We start from the raw sequence: 20,037 nt of genomic DNA on the forward strand, positions 1-20,037 counted from the left end.
ATGCCTTTTTACAAGAATCTAACATTCACAACACCCTGAGCATGAAAAAATAATTAGAACGGGAATGTTTACAAAGCAAAAACCCTGTGCGTTAATTTGCCTGGGACTGCATGAAAGCTCAGTCACTTCGTCTTGTCACTGCAGAAACAGGCTTAATGCACGATGACGTTAGGTGAACTGAGCAGACTGCTTGGTTTTCAGCTGCTTTCAATCGGCACAGTGGGAGAGGGGGGGTGGGAGGGACCTTCATTCAAATCCGACGTCTCGGATGGGGTGATTTCAGCTTGCTGTGTTTTATATTATAAAATATTTCTTCAGTGCAAGGGGTGAAAAGAGAAAAACTATTTGGCTGGAATTAAGTGTTTAAAAGGAGGCAGTAAAGGTGGGTCCAGGAGGAATATCAGTCAAATGAAGAGCACAGAGGAGGTAATAACAACAATATCACATATACAATAATATAAACAACATTCTGTTTCTGTTGGGAGCCGGCCGTTCGCTTCAAGGCAGAGAATCTCCACTGTTTCCCTTCATTACTACAAGAGAGGTCCCCTCAGCAGGAGCACTCAGTTTAGAGAGACAAACAAAAAGCATGATGTAAATACTCTCAGCGGTGGAGGAGCCGCTCGTCTCTCCTCTCTCCCCTTTCTCCCCACGATTAGCATTTCAAACAGTTCTTGTTTTGCATCAGGGCTCCATGCCTGTGTGCATGCCATCACAGCGTTGCAGGTGGTGGCCTGTCCAACCGGCGGAGTCGGAAAAGCAGCCTGTGTGTGTGTGTGTGTGTGTGTGTGTGTGTGTGTGTGTGTGTGTGTGTGTGTGTTTGCGAGACTGCCTCTCTGTGGTAGGAACTAGTCCAAAGGGATCTGACCTCTTTACAAAACTCGGAGAACGTCTGCGGGATAGCATTGTCTACAAATGCTACATAATCATAAATTTCTCAGTATTTGTGCTCCTCCTCTTTGATCGAGGGGAGGGGGGGGGGGAAGAGAGTCACAAGCCACCGACTGGATTCACATTGTGCGTCGTGAAAATCCACAAAATCTCTTTTTAAGTGTCTGCCAGCAGGCCCATCCAAACTTTGATTGAGTGCGTCACAATGCGTGCTGCATATCAAGCACCGAAGCACTGACACAGACGGCTGCATACAGGAGCTGGGTGTGTGTGTGTGTATGTGTGTGTGTGTGTGTGTGGACTGCATGGGACATGACGCCGCATCTTTTTGATCTGAAGTTAATTGCTAGTAGATTGTCCACTCCACGGGATTAACCTCGACTAACATCGTGTTCAAGCCAAAGGAAATTAAAAATAATGAGTTCCTGCGATGTAAAACTCAGCCAGCAGATATCTAATTAAATCTATATATTGTTCTTTGCTCTGTGTGACGGGGGGTCCACTGTCCTCGGCGTCCAGAGGTGGTGAGGTGACGGCTGCGGGGCCGGGACGGGCTCGGACCAATTAGATGGATCCTCCGTCTGGCTACCGCGCCACCTGAACACAGTAGGGGACAAACTGTCAATACATTTCATAGATATATAGAGATACAAGAAAATGTTTAGGCATTTGATCAAATTTATTGTATCCTGTTTAAAATGTGTTTTATCTCATTTTGAAATCCCTTTTAAATGATTTTCTTTAAATCAGATAATTAATTAAAGTGTGATTTAATTTACAAAAAACACAGAAACATGTGAATCTAATGGATAAAGTATTTCACCAGGTAGGAAGCTAACTACAATACCCATCAGCCCCGGGTACTGCTGCAATGGAGAGAAAGTCAGTGAAATGTTATATTGAATTATTATCATATATTATATCAAACCTGACACAGAATCTTTTAAGGTGAAACGATTTAAGCAGCGGATTGTCTCTTTTCAGTTTTATCCACGCTTCATCTCTAGCTCTCACCCGTCAGTAACAGCTCATGTGACATTATTTGAAGCGTGATGAGTGGCTGTTGCCAAAATACAGGTTGGGAGAAGTGACCTGAACATGTTATCAAAGACCAGATGTTTTTGTGACGTTATTTTTATAATTTGGATTCAAGAACAGGAAAGTCATTGTTGAATGAACCATCAAGTGCTCCAACTGTGAGTCACGTTCCTTTTTCTATGGAAAATAATGTAAAAGCTCCTCCCACGCAACTCTAATGTCCATTCAGAGTTAAAGTGCATGAAATAAACACGTGAAATTTAAATGCACGACGTGTTAGCCTGTCCATCTAACTAGCTCACCACTAATAACAGTAATAGGAGAAAGAAAACCTCTTTTACAGTTTACAAAGTTCTTGATTTGCATTCTCTAAACGGATCATTAGCTCGTTCGGATGCTGACTTTCAGCCTCGGACAAGTAGAGCCAGTGAATAGTTTTCTATTATGAACTGAACATGTACAGTGAATGGCATAGCAACGGTGAAAAAAAGAGAAAAGTTCAAGTCTACTCTTTTCTTCTGTTGTTTAATCTGATGACCCCTGGAAGCCATCGATCAGGGGCCACATGCTGCCACTGCTCACTTCCCTATGTTCCACTGTTTCCCCCTCAGGAATCACACATACAAAACAGTCCAAAGAAAAAAGAAGGCATCTCAGGAGAAAGTGTACTTCTAAGTGCAGTGGCGTTTCCTTTGGCCGTCAGATTTAATTACATGGGTTTTAGTTTTCAGCATCGGTTTACAGCATATTTCGTGTTTGTCCTCGTGGCCCCGTCGTTCAACAGATTATGGAATTAGGTTTCCCGAGCCCACTGTTCATCGTGGAGAGCAGGACGGATGACATGGCCGACGGGAGTTATGATTATTAGGGTTGATCGTGGAATCTTTGGGCATCAAAGAAGAGCTTACTAAATTAACGCATCATGATGAGTGTCCACAAGTCTGTCAGCCGCAGTTTGCTCATGAGAGATTTATCGTATGGCTGCATTTAAGCATCTAAAAATACCGTGTCTTCAAACTAAAGCCATTTTGTGTCATGGCTTCTGCACAGGGCGGCTGCTGCACAGTAACTCAGGCCTTGTCCTCACCTTTGTGGTCTTCACTTTGTACCCGGAGATACACGACCAGCCGGTGAGGTCAGGGAGAACTCGGCACTCCTCCCCCTCCAGACACGGCTCCATTTTACACCACCACTTCTGACGCACAACGGAGGCTGGAGAAAAATACACCTCAGCTGAAGGTCACTTTTATCGATGAAAAGACTTCAAAAAAACTTGAGTTGTTAGGAATATAAAAAAAAAAAAAAACATCTCAATCGTCACACTCCTTCACTGGATTCCGGGGGAAACTGACTAACCTGACTCCACTTTGGCAAATAAGATATTCATGTCATGTCAGAGTATTTCTGGGTAAGTGAGGGAGAAGAGGGTACGGGTAATATTACCATCAACACAAGAGGGCCGAGCCCTTGTTGTCCCCGCCACCTGTCCTGGGAAGCACGAGCACTTGACTGTTTGAGAGCGTTCCTCAATCTTGTTCTTGTTGCAGCAGCGATGAGCCGCCACCACTTCACACGTCCCCGTCCTCTCCTGCGATGACCCTGAATGAGGAAATGTGGAGGGAAAGGTGACAATTTTCCATACTGACTTCTGCATGTAAGTATGGAGGACTTCAGCCCTGCAGTGAAATCACAGTGATTCACTGACACTACTAGAAGGAAAGAATTAAGTACATACACTAATCTTTTTGTCACACATATGACAAAGTAAGTAGAGCATGTACACTACAGCGCTGCTCTGGATTTGTATAAAGCTACAGCACCACCCAGTGGATTTTAAAACATTAGCACCCATGTCACAGCTAAGAAAAAAAGAAAAATCACATTTTAAAACCATATTATCAGCATAAATTTCCTGATTTACAGCTTCATGAGGGAAATGAACAGCACTGAGCAGATTGAACAGCATGAGGAGAAAAAAAACACGTCTGCTTCTGCATCATTTCACAGAAAAGCAAATAAAAAGAAATGCAGTGATGATTAAACCTCGGATGATTCACACTGACTCCTCCAATTGAACGTGTGCAACAGAGCAGGAGTTGAAAACAACAAAAAAGAGACCCGTGCATGTTTATTGCAAATTTAAAACGGAGATGTCTGTTTGCATGAACAACAACACCTGCAGGTCTGGAAGGTTAATTCGTAAAGTGGAGGTGGAAATCAGAAAACAACCAAAGCCGAGGCCAAGACATTTCACATTTAATTATAAAAATACAAAACAAAGACAAATCAGAGGTTTCTTATTGGATTTATCAATTTGAAGTCTCTGTTGTGGTCCTGGTGAAAATATCTAAATACATTTATTTTAGTATTGAATTCATCTAACTGTTTCTATTTCATGTTTTTCAACAAAGCTACATTTAAGGTGGAATAATCAAATGTTTCCGCGTCAGATTAACCAGAGAGAGATAATTTCTTTGCAAGTAACAATTTCAGGCTAAAATAGCATTAGATATGTTTATTGATTATAATCTAATGATTAAACCAGTTGCTCCCAAAACATTTGAGTTCCTAAGGAAACATTGTCGATTTGGAGTCAAGTCCATGATTTTCATTCCCCTAAACATGTCTAGTTCTTAAGACCCATTCATTATTTTTATTAAAGTTAAAGAAAGTAAAACATATAACAATATCATGATATCTATCATTCTATCTATCCATCCATCTATCTATCTATCTATCTATCTATCTATCTATCTATCTATCTATCTATCTATCTATCTATCTATCTATCTATCTATCTATCTATCTATCCATCCATCCATCCATCCATCCATCCATCCATCCATCCATCCATCCATCCATCCATCCATCCATCCATCCATCCATCCATCCATCTATCCATCTATCTATCTATCTATCTATCTATCTATCTATCTATATATGCACATCAGATCCTATAAATAACTATAATACATTAAACCTCTATCATCCATGTTATTTTTTCTGTCTCCAGTAAGAAGCCCATGAGTGTCAGGTCCTTGTTACTTCAGCTCGGCCCCAGGTGAGCAGGCTGGTGACCAGCAGCTGTAATGAGGCCCTCAGGACGTGTGATTGGTCTGGTTGGTCTGACACCTACCTGTCTGTCCTCTGGAGCTTTGGTTGCCAATGGACTGTCCCCGGCTGCAGAGGCTCACTATCCAGAGGAGCAGGAGACCCCAGTGTAAAGGCCGAGCCGGTGAGCTCAGCTTCATGTTGCCTGCACACAAAGGAAGGAGCTTTACACACACTTTCACAGAATTGGGTTAATGATGCTCCCTTTGGGGCGTGTGACCTTAAGGTACAACAATGTGCATCACTACATGCCCCTGCCTGAGATCACTGCATCTATTTGCTCAATTACGCTTCTCACGTCAGCGAGCTAAGCCACAACAAATCAAAGAAATGCCAATAAAAGCCTGATCGGAGGCACATTTGGAGGCAGATGAGAGTCCTTACTCTCCTTCCTGAGTCATATTATCCCTGCAGCCGTAAACAACCGTGCAGCCAAAGCTAAACTCTCCCTGCTGAACAAGTCGCTCTCTGTGCGTGAGTCACAGGAGAAACTGGGACGTGGAATTGTCACATTATACAGCGAAAAACAAACGCACGACACAAACAACCCCAGATGCAACACACTGCTATCATCAATTACATTTGTAATCAATTAGCAAATAATCATTGAGTGAACAAAACAGCAAAATATAGGTCAGCTTTGATCGCAAAACTTAAAAAAAATAACAAATTGAATCTGCGAATTTCTACATTTGAAAAACTGGAACCTGCAAATGTTTTGCATCTTTACTTAAAAACTCACTTTTTTAAGTAAACTCACTAATCATATATCGCCACATCTACTGCATTTTGAATTGATTAACTAGTAAAGTCAAGGATTTTCTACGTTTTATGCTCATTTGCATTCAGTGATAAAACCATAGGCCTATTCCGTGTTAATCAACAACTAAATGTCCATTAAATGATAAAACACTATACCAGCACCTGCTATGAACCTATTTTCTTTATCAGCATCTCTAAAAGTGATAAAAAGTCAAATGTATTATACATTTAATTGTAGAATAAACAAACAATAACAACAAAACTGAAAGATTGATCATAATTTGTGTATTTTTCTGTTTATATGTCTGTAACGCAATTTGTAAACCTATTTTTTGAAAAGATATATACCAATAAAGTGTATTATCATTATTATTATGCTTGTTGTTGTTGTTGTTGTTAGTTTTGCTTAAACTGGACTAGAAATAAAGACAAAGAGGGAAATCCATATGTTCCTACCTCAGGTTATTGATTCTACATGATGATCCTCTGCTGAAGCCTCGGTCGGTGTCTGTGCTGACATCACTCACACCATCATCTCGACGAGGAGCCACAGGTTCACTTCCGACTCTTCACCTCCAACTTCCCTGCGTCCGCTCCAGACTCAACTGCGACGAGGAGCGTGATCTCTGTGGAGCAGGTGAGCAGCGTCTCTTCCTGGAGTCAGTGCAGGTGATGATGGGATTTCTCCTGCAGGACGTGATGTGTTGCTCTGTGAACACACACACACTCACACACACTCACACACACACACACACACACACACTCTGAGGAGAGAGTACATGTCAGCTCCTCCCGTCGGAGGAAATTAAAACTTAATCGAGGCAGAAACCATCTGTCTGCTGGTCAGCGAGCGGCCACTTTCATTAGCGCCATAAGAAGCTTAGACAGGGAGAGAAGTGACGGGCTGTCAGTCAGAGGATCAGCTGCAGCTGGAGGAGAAACACAAGTTCTCCGCTCGGATTTGGTGACGCAGAATTACAGTGTTTGCTATTGTTGTTACTGGGTTCAAAGGAAAATGGAAAAGTAGACTGTTGTCCCTCCTTGTTACTGAGTCTGGTTTTAAACCTGATCTGTGAGGATGAGTGTTTATGTGCTGGATTATTCACTATATGTAATAATAATAATATTAATAATAATAATAATGAGCCTACAATGTCACTTCCTGATATATCCCACATCTATATATGTCTTGTTCTAAACTGTAGATACTTTTAATTTTGACATTTTCTTTCCTTCTTTTCCATATTTCTTGTTTCACTCTCGTTTTATCTGTAATATTTTCTGCTATTTATTTATTTAAATGTCAATTTGCATCTGCCTATAGAGCACATCCCTGCTCCAGTGAAGTTTATATTTATAGGTATATGTATTAATCTTACTTTACTTTACTTCTACTTCAATGTGCAAGATCCCTTAGGTGGATTATTTTTTTTTATCTTTGCTATTTATGAACCAGACTAATAAAGGGTTTAAAAGTTTCCACTATAAGAAGAGTAACAGTCCCTTGGTGTATTTTCCTTTTTAATCAAACTGTACAACTGTGTGTATTTTCTTTGAGTTTCTATTCTCGAGGATCGTCAAAGAAGACAATTGTTACTTCAATAAATATTTAATGATTTAAATTAATAAATATCAATTATGTAACTTTAATCTTAACTTCTCTTTCTTCAAAGAAGTTTTAAAACCCTCCTGGTTTATGTTGGTGTTATACAGATTAAGTGCTTTTAGAATAACAGTGGAGCTGCTCTGTTGCTTCTAGAAAACAGGCCACAGTGAACTTTACAGGAAGAGCCACTGCAAACTCCATCTGTGGAGACACTGAGGTCTTTTAGATGCAGGGGGCTCTCCTGAAGACCTTTTATGATTCTGTGGATCAGCAGCAGCAGCATCTCGCCTGCTGACAGGAGGAGACGGGACAGCCTCATTAGGAAGGACACCTCAGTCTCTGAACGCCCTCTTGACCCGGTGGAGATTGTCTCTGCTGGAAAACCACTCACACCCTGAAGGAGAGGTGTCACCGGTCCGACCTTTCAAACTATAAGAATTACCACCAGTGTGCAATACTCGTTTTCTGTCTGCACAATTACAATATCCGGGTAAAACTTTATATATTGTTAATACAATCTCTATTTTCTTGTGTTTATGATGCAGGTTTCATATTTTTACTGCCTCCCTTGCTGCTGTGACACAGATAATGAATAAATCAATTACTGATAAAGGATTATTATCTCTTACTTGAATTTCTGACACTGGGATTTGTTTTGGTTTATTTGTCTTCACTAGTTTTCTTATTCATATATTTAGTTTGAAAATGTTTAATGAATTAATGAAAATAACTCTTATCTTATATAAGTGGAGAAAACAACGAATACTTCTGGTGAACAAGGCTTTGTTTACAACCAATATAATAAAACTTTATTAGAGGAGCGCACATCAGTATTCTCATCACTTGACTTGCAGGTAAATCGCAAGAATATAAGTCAGCACAGGTCAAATACACAAAGGAGTAAACAACATAACAAATACAAAAAAAAACATTTCTCCCAACAACCGATCCCGTTCCACATGTAAGACTGGACTCATTTACATCATAATCATATCAAAATGTGCAACCGCAACATCTCGGTGACCTCCAGACGTCACACCCGCCTCGGATGCTTCGGCCCAGTTGATGTCAGTGCTGCGCGTTGTGATCAGTTGGTGAAATTGAGCTTGAAGAGAACCGTCTGTGGTGTGGTGACATCTGCCACGGCTAGCTCCTGTCCGTCCGACAAGCCCAGCTCTGTGTCGGAGGAAAGAAACACTGATCTGTGAATCTCAGCAGGTCAAAGGTCGCCGTCTGATCCGACTGGAGCATCTCTTCATATTACCTTTCAAAGTCTTGCAGAGGTTTGGCCTGGTTCGCTCCTCGATGGATTTTACAGACTGGAATTAAAAAAGGAAGCATAGTGTTATTACAGGTGGTGATAAAAAGGGACCAAACACCACTAATCATTCAGAAAGATGAAGATTACCTGCAAATACAGTGTCTTATTTTTCCCCTCCAGAGTCGTAGTGATAGCCGGGGACTTCATTTGTCTGGAAAACATTTACACACACAATCCTAACATGATTATCTCCAGCGAGGAGGTTGTGTTTTCATCAGTGTTTGTTTGTTCTGGATGGATTCCAATGACATTTTGTGGAGGAGTGGGAAATGGTCCAAAGGCAGAACCCATTACATGTTGGAGCAGATCTGAATAAATGTGCGAATCCAGGAACTTTTCACTTTCTTTGAAGCGTTTCCCAACTGAATTAATTGTGACGGGTACAGAGACTAACGAGTGAAACCGTTGGGTCTGACTGTCTGGGTGCACAGGAAAAACATTATGGACGTTCGAGCGAGCAAGAACAAAGTAGGCGAGCTGTCGTGGCTCTTGAAGCATTGGAAAGTGTTTCTCTGAATACTCACAGAGAGGCGTTCTCTGTCAGGTACTCTAAAACCTCCTGTAACTTGGCAGAAGGGGGGAATTGGAGATCTTGAGGCACCTGGCTGCACGCGGAGCAGTTTTCCTGCAAATCAAAGAGGATGCAGAGTAAACTGTTTGTTCTCTGTGCGGAGAAATGACACAAACGTTTCATACGTTTCAATAAGGGCAGGACAAACCTTCCGCTCGGCTTCAAAAGTGTAGGTGTACAGACCATCCACGTCATTAAAGACCATGTAATTATTTAAAGGAATATAGGCGCTGAAAGATAAAATCATTAGGTGAGTTAGTCATTTTCATTAAAAAAAAAGTCAACAGATAATTGAGATGAGATAATCAGGACAAGTGTTTCTTTGCTACCGACCTTGTAGCGATTTTAAAAACTTCAGTGGCGCAGGAAGCTGAGAACAGAAGCAAAATGACGTCCAGTTGACTGAGCTGTGTAATTGTACAATAATGTTGTCTTTTAAATATATATATACAATTTAACCACGATCACACCTGACAATGATTACACAAGTAATTGTGTGACATTGACAGTGAAATAGGCCTAGCTGGTTTTTTGTCAGGAAAATTACCTAAGTCTCCTTATGATGGCTCTATTCTATGGTTTATAGAGCATAATTGATGAGTTTGTAGATATTTCATTCGTTTATGGGTATTTTAATGGTCAGTTCAACAAAAATAACTGACACCTCTTAAATATGCCAAGTGTTCTAATCATTTTGGCCACCACTGTCTTTTAAAAAACTAAATTTTTGGATCAAACTGTACTTCATTGAGAGGCAAACTTTGTTTTCTTAAGTATATTGTTTACATATATGTATATTTATTGTTATGGTAAATCTGAATCATTATTGGTGTAAACACTAATTGTGCCACTTTACCAATGTCACAGCAGTCTCTACAGGCGGCTCAGCCATGTGTTTAAAACCAGTAGTGTAAGTGTATTAGAATCCAACATGTCAATATCGCCCCTTAAAATACATGTGGACACTGCAATATACTGACATTATACAGCAGCATACGTTATTTTGCATCAGTTTTGAGTGAACAATATTCTTATAAAGCATCATTTAGAATACCGCCCAAAAGTAAAATAACCTTATTACTTAAACAACATTATACAACGAAAGGATTGTTGAATTGATGTAATATGAAGCTGCTCCAATATAACAAAACTGGGCACATCTCTTCCTAGCAACAGCTACTGCCACAAAAAATGTTGAAGTTTCATACCAGCGATAACAGCATTGGTTGATGCCACCGCAGGAATGATCCTCTTCACAACTCCTGTGACAGAAGAAACAGACACTGATTAGACACCATCACAGTATTAGAGCTACTTGAGAACCAGAGCCGTCAATTACGGTGAGAAATGTATCCGTTCCAGTTAAACAGAGACTGATGTGTCGCATTAGCTTTGAATATAATGGCTGTAGTTTAGTTTCATCACTCTGTTCACCTTGAGTGAGCCTGTATGTCACTCCTGTGATGGAAAACTCTGCAGATCTTTCCTGAGCTCTTTCAAACACCCACTGGATGTGTTCTGGGTTGTCTCCATCCAAGCTGATTTCTAGAGAAGGAGAAGACGCTGCTTGTTAAGACTGTACTCTCATAATGATCACAGGTGAAAGGCTGCATGACTCATACTTATAAAAAAAGAGAATATTAGAGCTCACCTCCAAACGGGTTTTCTTTGGGCCATTGTAAGATCCGGGCATATTCGATGCAATGTTCTGGAAGCCGTGGCATCGACGCAATGGTGCACATGGGGAAATTAATCTGTTGATTGTAAAATATAAATTAAGGTCAAAACATAAAATTATCTGACAGCACTAGTGTTGCTGGGAGAGGAAACAAGAGCTCACGTCAAAATCTCAACTTTATTTATCAATTTTTTTCTTGCTGTTTTCTCGTGTGTATGTGTGTGTGTGCGTGCGTGCGTGCGTGCGTGTGTGTGTGTGTGTGTGTCTTTAGTGCGAAACAGTCACTGTTATCCTGGTACTGCTTCTTATAATTTTTGCATACAGGAAGCACCTGTAAGCAGCAATTCTTTCTCTCTTATTTTCTGCCAGTTTCTGTTGGTGTTCTTTTCTGTGCCTTGTTATTCTGGTAGCTATTTTTGCATTATGCCCCAAGTCATTTATTTCCCCCCCGCCCCCCCACCGAACAGAAACTGCTGTTGCTGCAGGTGAAAATGTAAAACATCACCTCCTCTGCACCGCCAAATTCTTTCCCTCTCCCAAAAACACACGCTGAGCTGCCGACGCTTCTGTAAGGTTGATTAATTATCCTTCCTCCCTTTGTTGTGTTGAAATGACTCTTAACAGTGACAGTGTTAGTGGAAGTAGACTGGACCTGTGGCGGGTAGAGCTCCAGCGTGCAGTCGATGCACGCGGTCATGCCGGGCAGAATGACACGGGCGTTTCCTTTAAAGCCCTCGGTTCCTCCGTCTATTAGCGGAATGATGGAGCTGGGATCCAAGACCCCGTCGTCATAACTCAGGAGGGAGATCTAATAAAGGGCGGCCATACAATAATAACTCAACACAGCTTGTCTTCTGAAACACAAAAGTAAATCAAGTAAAAGCAAACTACAATAAATTAAATTGAATTTCTCTGTCCTACCAGCATCCCGTTCATCCAGCGTCTGGCGATGATGGAGTCCAGTCCACAGACGATGATGTGGAACTCTGCAAAGTCAAGAGCATTTTTTATTTTAAACCTATGAAGTGTTAATTCGGGTGAACTCTGCTAATGCATGCAAGAGAAACTCACTTACCCCTGTAGAAGGAATCATCAAAGTCTTGGATCTTTTTAAAGTGGCTGGGTGTTTTTAATAAGGAATGAAAATCCCGATCAAGCTGGTTTCACTACGTCTGCGATGCTGTGGAATCTGCTGCTGAAAAGGATACGGGACGACTTTACATCCGGGGATACGACTGTTGATGAAGTCAGCAGCCACCTCCGCCTTCGGGCGTCCGACATCTTTGGGCCTGAATCAAAGTGTAAAGCAGGTGATTACAGAGCAGACGAGACAAGAGGTTTGATCACAGAGGGGTTAATCCAGTGCCTCATTCACCGAGACGCAAAGAAAGTACATGTAAGTTCAGGCACCACAACAATTCAGAGGAAAATATTGATATCTTGCTACTTTTGTTTATAGGGACTGAATACTTCCCTCGTAGTTTAAATGTCATAGATTAAAGGACGTGGTTAATGAGGACTATAAGGCTTTAATATCATATTTAAGATATTAATGACTACCTCACAAATCCCCCCATCTTAGGAACTAAAATGTTTTCCTCATATGCTAAGCTTGTCAACTATTAAACGATTGTAAGGAGAAGTAAAAGCCGAGGTGGAGCCCACCTGAAAAGAAACTGCCTGTTGAGGTTGGACACATCGATGATATCCATGTCCACCACGTGGATGAGGCGAAACCCAGACAGAGCCTTGAAACACACCGAGACAATGTGAGGACTAACACAATAGGTTTCACTCAGGTTACAGTCAAGGGAGTGCATTTAGATGTGAAGCGGATCAAAGTTACTTCCTACCAGGTTTTTGAGAAGCTCACATCCGAGTCCTCCTGCCCCGATGACCAGAATCTTACAGGTCTCCAACAAAAACTGCAGAGACTGACAAACAGAAGCATCGGCATGTTTACAGAACTTCATCACTATACGTAGATATAGTCTGATATATGAACTGAATGCTTTCTGCTTCATGAAGGTATTTCTGTGTCACCTCAGTGCTCGGCTCAAAGTCGGGATGAGTGAACGGGCCGGGTCGCTCCAAAAACTTCTTCACGTGATTCCACCGGCCCTCCCAGTTACAACCACTGTCCCTGTGTCCACCATCTACAGCCATTCTGGACACACAACGCACCAAGACACACTCAACTTGTACCATCACTCACTCAAGGGCATTTCTCCCAACTCATCACTGTTTATTTTCTCATTTTCCCAGGTAGAAATTTCCTGAACGAGAGAAAACCACTAAAACTTTAAAGTGTTTCTATAATACATCATAACCCAGCAATCTGCAGAACTGTAAGTTGGTCGCAATCACCTGGACTTACTGGGGGGGAGGTATATGTATTCATTTCAAAACTGGACAGTGAACGTCTCATCGCGCACCTCCAACTGTGTGACCTTGTTTTGTTAAAGATCTTCATTCTATCCCAAATGAATAAATACTGTACTGGTATTATTTCTAATGTCACTCTACTCACACTATTTGCACCATTTCTAATGGTGAATAGCTTTTTGCACATCACAATATGTCCTTATATTTATTTGCACAGTTTTTCCACTTGCTCATGCAACCACCTTGTGCCCCTTTAAAACGTTTCTACACAAACCACTACAGTAAAAGTTGTAGATCATGGACAACTCTTGTCTACCTCATTCTGACCTGTCAGCTAGTGTAACTTCTTAATTCTCCCAGTCTGTGTGTATCAATAAAGTGATATCTTATCTTACATAAAGATTATTATTATTCTTATTAATGTCCCTCGTGCAATGCATTTTGGGATATTCAATTGACAACAACAACTCAAACCCTGCTGTAGCATTAGTGCACAGGTACGATGTGCACGTTTCTGCAGTATTTGGTGCATTACAGGGTCTCAGTGTTGTGTGCTCGGCTTCCCAGTGTAAATTGAACATTAGCACAAACATCTGACTGGTTTATTCGAGCGGTTAATGGTCTGAATGGTGTGTGTTGGGGTCTCCTGGCCCAGCAGAAGCTGCTCTCTGCTGCCGGACCTTCATTTCGCATTCGTCACTAACTTCTCAGTCAGGTCCTCTATTCGCCTTCTTTTCTTCTCCCTGGAAGGACAGAGGACAACACGTGAGGACGCTGCACCGTGACGGTCACACTCAGGTACAGTCATGGGGGGTTTTCTCCTGCATTGACACTTACGGCTCGTCGGCATCCGCCATTCTTTCACGGTCCCATGTCCTCGATTGGGACTGGCGCGTTCACGAGCGTCAAAGCTGCGCAGCTCGCGACACCCGGAAGTGGCGGAGGTGCAGGGGAAGTATTTAAAGAGACACACCAAATAATCCAACATGTGAAATGTGTTACATGAAAATAAAACTGCGTATTCAAATGTTGTAAAAAAAATCTAATGAATAAATTAAAATTGTTTTCCACAAATGCTGTTTGCTAAAAACAGAATAGCATTTTTCCACATGTATGTATATGTTCAAATTCAAAATAACTTTATTTGTCTCCAGAGGACAATTGGGTGGCAGAGAGAGCATGTCAATACAACAAGTAAAAACAAGAAAAATAAAATAACGATGATTTCAGTGTAATGTCCATTGTTGGTGTAAAAAACAGTGCAGTCTACTAAAGTTATAAAGTAGGAGTCGTGAATATGACTGTAAAGGACAGTGAACAGGATTAGGACGATTGTAGGAACGTAGATAAACACTGAATGATTAAAGAGATCGGAGTGCATTGAGGTCATAGAGTTAAAGGTTCAGTGTGTATGATTTAAGGGAAAGGGATCTATTGGCAGAAACTGAATATAAACTAATCCCAGTGATGTTTGCACTAGTGTGTTTCCTTTAAATTGTACAAATTGTTGTTCACTTTACCCTAGAATGAGGATTTCATAGACTGGACAAACTAAACATCATTTGAGTATTTATAACAACGTGAATGCTTCCACAGGTTCTCTTTCATGTGTGTAAGGGTTAGGGTGAGGGGAGGGGCGTTCAGCTGCAACATGCAACCTCACCACTAGATGTCACTTATATTCTACACTCTGAACCTTTAAGGTGAATGAAGAATATATGCACAGGAGCAGGTAGCAGCAGATGAATAAAGCAGCAGATAAATATAAATACAGATTATGAACGGTTAAGGTGAATACTGATAATGAGGAATATACATATGTACCGGATGTTTGTCTGCTGCACATTCTCCAAAGCAGGCCTTTAAAAAAAATTGCATTTATTTCTTATTGATGCCAAAATGACTGTGTATAAATAGATATTTCACGTCTTATTCCTGTAAGATCCTTACCCTTATATACGTTTACATGATTGTTCTATCCTGATGGTTTAAGCACGTGTGATCTCGCGAGACCTCTGCCCCCCCCCCCCCCCCCCCCCCCCCCCCTTTCCGGAACCAGTCAGCTGTTCCGTTTCTGACACCTCTCAGTGTGTGTGGGTATGTTTGTGTTCGTGTGTCTCTTCACCACACGCTGAAACCATGGCTGCCAAGATGGAGCTAGCTCCCCTCCGACCGTGGGACGACTTCTGTCCCGGGATGGACCGGTTCGCCAAACCTGACTTCGGGGATTTGACCAAGTGGAACAACCGAGTCATCAGCAACCTGATGTATTACCAGACCAATTATTTCGCTGCGGCCCTGGTGGTCTTCCTCATCGTCGGGTGAGTGGAGTGTGCTAACACAGCTAGCTTCTGTGGCTCTATATGTTTCATCAGCCCTACACACACACACACAGAGAGAGAGACACACACACCCATGCACAGACACACACACCCATGCATGGTATGTCTGCAGCCATTGTTGTGCAAGCATTCAGTCTATGTTGCCACGAAGTCTCTGTTAACTCTGCATTTTACTTTGACAGGCCTGTAAACATGTTATTTCTTTATAATATTCACGGATAGTCATGTAAACACTGCTTCTCAAAAGACAACATCACTCCTCACTCCTCTTTATTTAGAAATTACTACTATTAATAATAAACTTGATTTACAAGGCACTTTTTAGTGTTTACAAAGTGCCTCGACATCAAAGCAGGAAAAAGTAAATATAAGGGGAAATGACAATCAGCAGGATGCAATGTGTGACAAGGAAGCGAGACAACCACGTTTAGGTGGTGGGCAACAAGGTAGTGTTCAAATGAAATGAATAAATATAGAGCTGTGTCACATAAGAGCAGTAATATGACAATAAAAAACACATTAATAGTCTATAAGCATGTGATTAAGAAGAAGTCACTGACTCTCCTCAGGTAGGCCGTTCCAAAGGCCGCATGCAGGCATACAAGGGGTCAACAATTTTGTGATGGAGCCCGGCATGCTTTAAAAAGTGATCAGTAATAAAATCCTTAAAATCAATTCTGAAACAGGAGGGAGCCAATGGAGAGAAGCTTTAATGCCAGTGAGAAGCCACAGCTGCTGCGTTCTGAACTGTTTCATGTCACATATGTAGGATAAGATCATTGTTACTCCCTTAGCTTCTTAATCCAGCTCACTGTTGTTAGCTGGTTGTGGCTCGATCACTCTTAGATCAAGAGGAAATTGCAGTTCTGACGAGTACAGGCCTCAATGCAGGTGTTCAGCTCCGGCCAGGAAGTAGGTCGTTGTTCTTACCACCAGCAGGTTGTGCTGTTAAATAAAAAGAGCACGCTTCCTGTTCACACATGTCATGTTTGTGCGTTCAATGCTCAGGTTCCTGAACCCGTTCGGCATGTTCCTGGGAGGAGCCGTGGTGGCCCTGGTGTTCGGAGGCTCGGTGTGGGCAGGAGAGAACAAGGCCACCGTCAAGAACTTCAAAAGGAAGAACCCCGCCCTGTTTGTCATCGGGGTCATGGCCACCAGCTACTTTGTGCTGTCGCTGTGCGGTGGTGTCATGGTGTTCATCTTCGGAATCACCTTCCCCCTGCTGTGTAAGTCTCGGCACATTTAATATTTATTTCTTATCACCGCGGGGGGGGGCTGTCAGATATCACAGGTTGGGTCTGTTTTGATAGAGGAAGTCAGATTCTGTTAAGGTTCTACAGAAGAGGATCAGGGCCGTAAGTTAATATTATGTAAATTAAACTTCAAACATTGAGATATTAAAATCCAGGTTTCTTATTTAACTCTGTAATTAACAACAACAATAAGTTAAATAATACAAGCTTGATCAAAATATTACATTTCATATGTTAGATGAAGCAGATGCCTGATGTGAAATTGCGTTAAACCGTCTAAAACTTTCAAACACATTAAAAAGTGGCAACCAAACAATTTCCAATACAACACAATAAAACCGACCATGAAATTAAATATTTCAATAAATAAGTGGAAGAACCGAAAACTAAGAAGCAAGAGAGCAAATAAAATCCTACTTGAAGGAATTGGACATTTTTTGCCAAATGTTAATGGGCAGGCTGTTCTGGTGGAAAAAATTAAACTCAGTGGAAATATGTGCAGGCTGAGTGCCACCCAGTTTGTTTTATACTTATTAGTTAGTCCTTGTCAATCATCTTTCTTTCATTCTGTGAAACAATTCAAACAAATCCAAGTTTATTTCTTCTCTGTATCTTTTCACATAAAAATGCAAATTGCTATATTTGATATATAACTTTGAATTATTACAGACTTACTGCTTTTGTTTAAATTGTAACTTTCCGTGCCTACAGCAGATTGCACACATGTGTTGTGCTAACGCTACACCACACAAACTGTAACTGGGGGTGATGAGTCACGCAGGGCCTCATGGCTGAGGTTCCTCTGTGGGTGAACAAGTTTTTCCGATCGCCCTCACTCTGAGTCACTGTAGGAATTGAACAGTACGACCAGTATCACTGATCTGCTTTCACTCATGACCCAGACTGGGGAATATGTCAGCACAGCAGGGGTTAGGTTCTGATCTGGAGTCAGGAGTTCAGCAGAGCGGTTTAGATAATTGACGGGTTTGGGTCGTTGTAGCAAATATAGCTGCTCCAACACTGTGGCACAAGGACAAGGGAGTTTGATCGTATCCCAAAAGGCCTGCCCACTGCTGTTTTTGTTGATGGGTTGCTATGTGTTGTTGATCTGGACAGAACCACAATTACTGCCTGACGTCATGCAGTCAGCATCTGCCTGACATGTTGAAATAAAAAGATATGTCTGACCCCCTCACACCTGCCGTCAAGTCCCGGCTCGCTGCAGTATCACGTTTTGTTTTTTGTTATTTTCCAAAGATGTTTTTCCCCGAGAAAATCATGTATACAAGTTATTTTTATGTGTATATAAATTATAACAGCAGCTTGTTTTCGGCAGTGATCCTGATCCACGCCTCTCTGAGACTGCGCAACATGAAGAACAGACTGGAGAACAAAATTGAGGGCGTCGGGCTGAAGAGGACCCCCATGAGCGTCATCATGGACCTCCTGGATCAGCAGGAGGTGAAAATGAACAAGATTCAGGATTTTATTGAGAGCAAACTGAAGGAGTGAGGCTCTGTAGTCCTGAGTGTGCCAAGGGAATTAAATGTCATGTACAGAAAGGATTTAACATCTCCTCAGCATTATCCCACGTATCAAGTTTTTATCCTCCCACCTCTATATCCCGGCGTTTGCATTCCCATACTTTTTATCCATTTATCTTTTTCTCATATAGGTTTGTTTGAGTTTAAACTGTAATAGATGCTTAGGCAGATTTGCACAATCACCCCTGTGCACTGGATGTTAACAGGCAATGGGCGCAAAAGATTTTCCAAAGGTTTGAGCACTTCTGTGTCAAAGAGTATTCCTCATAATATTCCCAAAACGACTAATTCCCTTGTTGACAACGCACTTTGAGTAAAACTTGAATGTTTCAACACATTGCAATTATATTTATTATTAAAACAAAGTCAGACCCGTTCAGTTTGCTACCTCAAAACGAGCATGTTACATTTTTCCTCTCAGCACCAAAGAACATGTTATCTGCTTAGTGAAGAGCAATAACTCATATCTCGACTCTCCAGGAGCTGTATGAATAGTGATCTGAAACCAGTGCGCTTCTAGAGTTAACGGTATTGGCTGACTAATAAATCCTGAGTTAAAAAATATTATTGTCAATAAAAGTGTTCCTGACTGTTCAGGCTTGTGTATCCCCCTCTGACCACAGCTATGCAATATTTAACAAAGGAAAAAAAATAGATGGCAAGTTCGGCTTTATTGTTTGAATAGTATGTCATGGTATTACAATGTCTGTTGTTATTTTTTCGATGTATCTTTATTTTCATACTTTAGCATGCAGAAATGTATAAAGTGGCTGCAGACTACAGAGTATATATCTATTTATGACTTTGGCAATGTGGCAAAAATTCTGATAAAGTAAAACATTAGTTTACCACCTTTCTGGACTAGATAGATATTATGCTATTTCCCCCCAAAATTGCCTTTCCTTGTACAAAAAAAATTAATATAACTAATAAATTTGTAATCTGTAATCTGTTTATCTTAAACTGCTTCTTCCTGATAGTAAAAGCAGTCGTTCCCTGTTGCTTTTTTCACGCCTTGACTCCACTGTGTGCATGCTGACCTCACCCCCGGCCGTTCAGATTGTTCTTGAATGCTTTATTATACACACAGCGTATTATCTCTGTTTCTATGTGAATTTTTCATTGTTGAAAAGTGATGATGAACTCACAGAACTGGCCATGAACACAGCTGTCCTGTGTAAAAACATTAAAGAGAACCTGATTTATGTTGCAGTTGTTTTTCAATCAAGCGTCAGTGTGAGTATATTGATTTTTATCTCTTTTTTTTGTGAGTTATAGGCAAACACTAAAACAAATTTAAAGCCCATGTAACTGAATAAGGACACAAACAGAAAGTGTTGGACACAGTGTCACTTGTCAATTTAAATTGGACTAGTTTGTCCTTTTTCATATCATATATTCACTGGGAATGTGTTCATTTTGACACCAGTGCCACAAAGTGCTGTTTAGTTATGATATGAAAAGTGAGGAAGAAGAGGAAACGACTCGCAATGCGAAGAGTAAAATATATATTTTATATTAAAAGGGAAACACAA

General features: G+C 41.1%; 3 protein-coding genes across 4 annotated transcripts; 1 reads left to right on the plus strand and 2 right to left on the minus strand.

Annotated features, from left to right (window-relative positions):
- Positions 1-1,324: 1,324 nt before the first annotated feature.
- LOC128441903 (chemokine-like protein TAFA-4) lies at positions 1,325-5,180 on the minus strand. Its single transcript, XM_053424023.1, has 4 exons — positions 5,066-5,180; positions 3,373-3,528; positions 3,017-3,141; positions 1,325-1,488 (listed from the first exon to the last, which is right to left on the minus strand). The coding sequence occupies exons 1-4, from the start codon at positions 5,178-5,180 to the stop codon at positions 1,477-1,479; spliced, it is 408 nt and encodes a 135-aa protein (XP_053279998.1). The 3' UTR covers positions 1,325-1,476.
- Positions 5,181-8,190: 3,010 nt separating this feature from the next.
- LOC128442919 (NEDD8-activating enzyme E1 catalytic subunit) lies at positions 8,191-14,307 on the minus strand. 2 transcript variants are annotated; one of them, XM_053425545.1, is made up of 18 exons: positions 14,201-14,307; positions 14,068-14,106; positions 13,022-13,145; positions 12,832-12,912; positions 12,644-12,726; positions 12,187-12,267; positions 12,054-12,097; positions 11,900-11,964; positions 11,631-11,786; positions 10,952-11,054; positions 10,735-10,845; positions 10,509-10,562; positions 9,634-9,670; positions 9,449-9,530; positions 9,254-9,354; positions 8,817-8,880; positions 8,673-8,727; positions 8,191-8,584 (listed from the first exon to the last, which is right to left on the minus strand). In XM_053425545.1, the coding sequence occupies exons 1-18, from the start codon at positions 14,218-14,220 to the stop codon at positions 8,496-8,498; spliced, it is 1,389 nt and encodes a 462-aa protein (XP_053281520.1). In that variant the 5' UTR covers positions 14,221-14,307; the 3' UTR covers positions 8,191-8,495. The 2 variants fall into 2 exon arrangements, with proteins under 2 accessions (XP_053281520.1, XP_053281521.1); XM_053425546.1 differs by having other exon boundaries at positions 14,044-14,106; positions 14,201-14,288.
- A 1,104-nt stretch (positions 14,308-15,411) lies between these two features.
- LOC128442710 (PRA1 family protein 3) lies at positions 15,412-19,707 on the plus strand. Its single transcript, XM_053425276.1, has 3 exons — positions 15,412-15,684; positions 16,714-16,931; positions 18,295-19,707. Exons 1-3 carry the CDS (start codon positions 15,503-15,505, stop codon positions 18,468-18,470), a joined length of 576 nt encoding a protein of 191 aa, XP_053281251.1. The 5' UTR covers positions 15,412-15,502; the 3' UTR covers positions 18,471-19,707.
- Positions 19,708-20,037: the final 330 nt, after the last annotated feature.

Source organism: Pleuronectes platessa, chromosome 6, assembly GCF_947347685.1.
Source record: "Pleuronectes platessa chromosome 6, fPlePla1.1, whole genome shotgun sequence".
In the NCBI taxonomy this organism is placed as follows: domain Eukaryota; kingdom Metazoa; phylum Chordata; class Actinopteri; order Pleuronectiformes; family Pleuronectidae; genus Pleuronectes; species Pleuronectes platessa.

Excerpts from the sequence above, each read along its gene's own strand:
- LOC128442710 (XM_053425276.1), top strand. The coding sequence starts at position 15,503 with ATGGCTGCCAAGATGGAGCTAGCTCCCCTCCGACCGTGGGACGACTTC. Across the intron at positions 15,685-16,713 it reads GTGGTCTTCCTCATCGTCGG|GTTCCTGAACCCGTTCGGCA; the intron begins GTGAGTGGAGTG and ends TTCAATGCTCAG. Across the intron at positions 16,932-18,294 it reads AATCACCTTCCCCCTGCTGT|TGATCCTGATCCACGCCTCT; the intron begins GTAAGTCTCGGC and ends TGTTTTCGGCAG.
- LOC128442919 (XM_053425545.1), bottom strand. The coding sequence starts at position 14,220 with ATGGCGGATGCCGACGAGCC. Across the intron at positions 13,146-14,067 it reads ATAGAGGACCTGACTGAGAA|AATGGCTGTAGATGGTGGAC; the intron begins GTTAGTGACGAA and ends TTGTGTGTCCAG. Across the intron at positions 8,881-9,253 it reads CTGACAGAGAACGCCTCTCT|ACAAATGAAGTCCCCGGCTA; the intron begins GTGAGTATTCAG and ends AATGTTTTCCAG.
- LOC128441903 (XM_053424023.1), bottom strand. The coding sequence starts at position 5,180 with ATGAAGCTGAGCTCACCGGCTCGGCCTTTACACTGGGGTCTCCTGCTC. Across the intron at positions 3,529-5,065 it reads AAGCTCCAGAGGACAGACAG|GGTCATCGCAGGAGAGGACG; the intron begins GTAGGTGTCAGA and ends TTCCTCATTCAG. Across the intron at positions 3,142-3,372 it reads TCGGCCCTCTTGTGTTGATG|CCTCCGTTGTGCGTCAGAAG; the intron begins GTAATATTACCC and ends ATTTTTCTCCAG.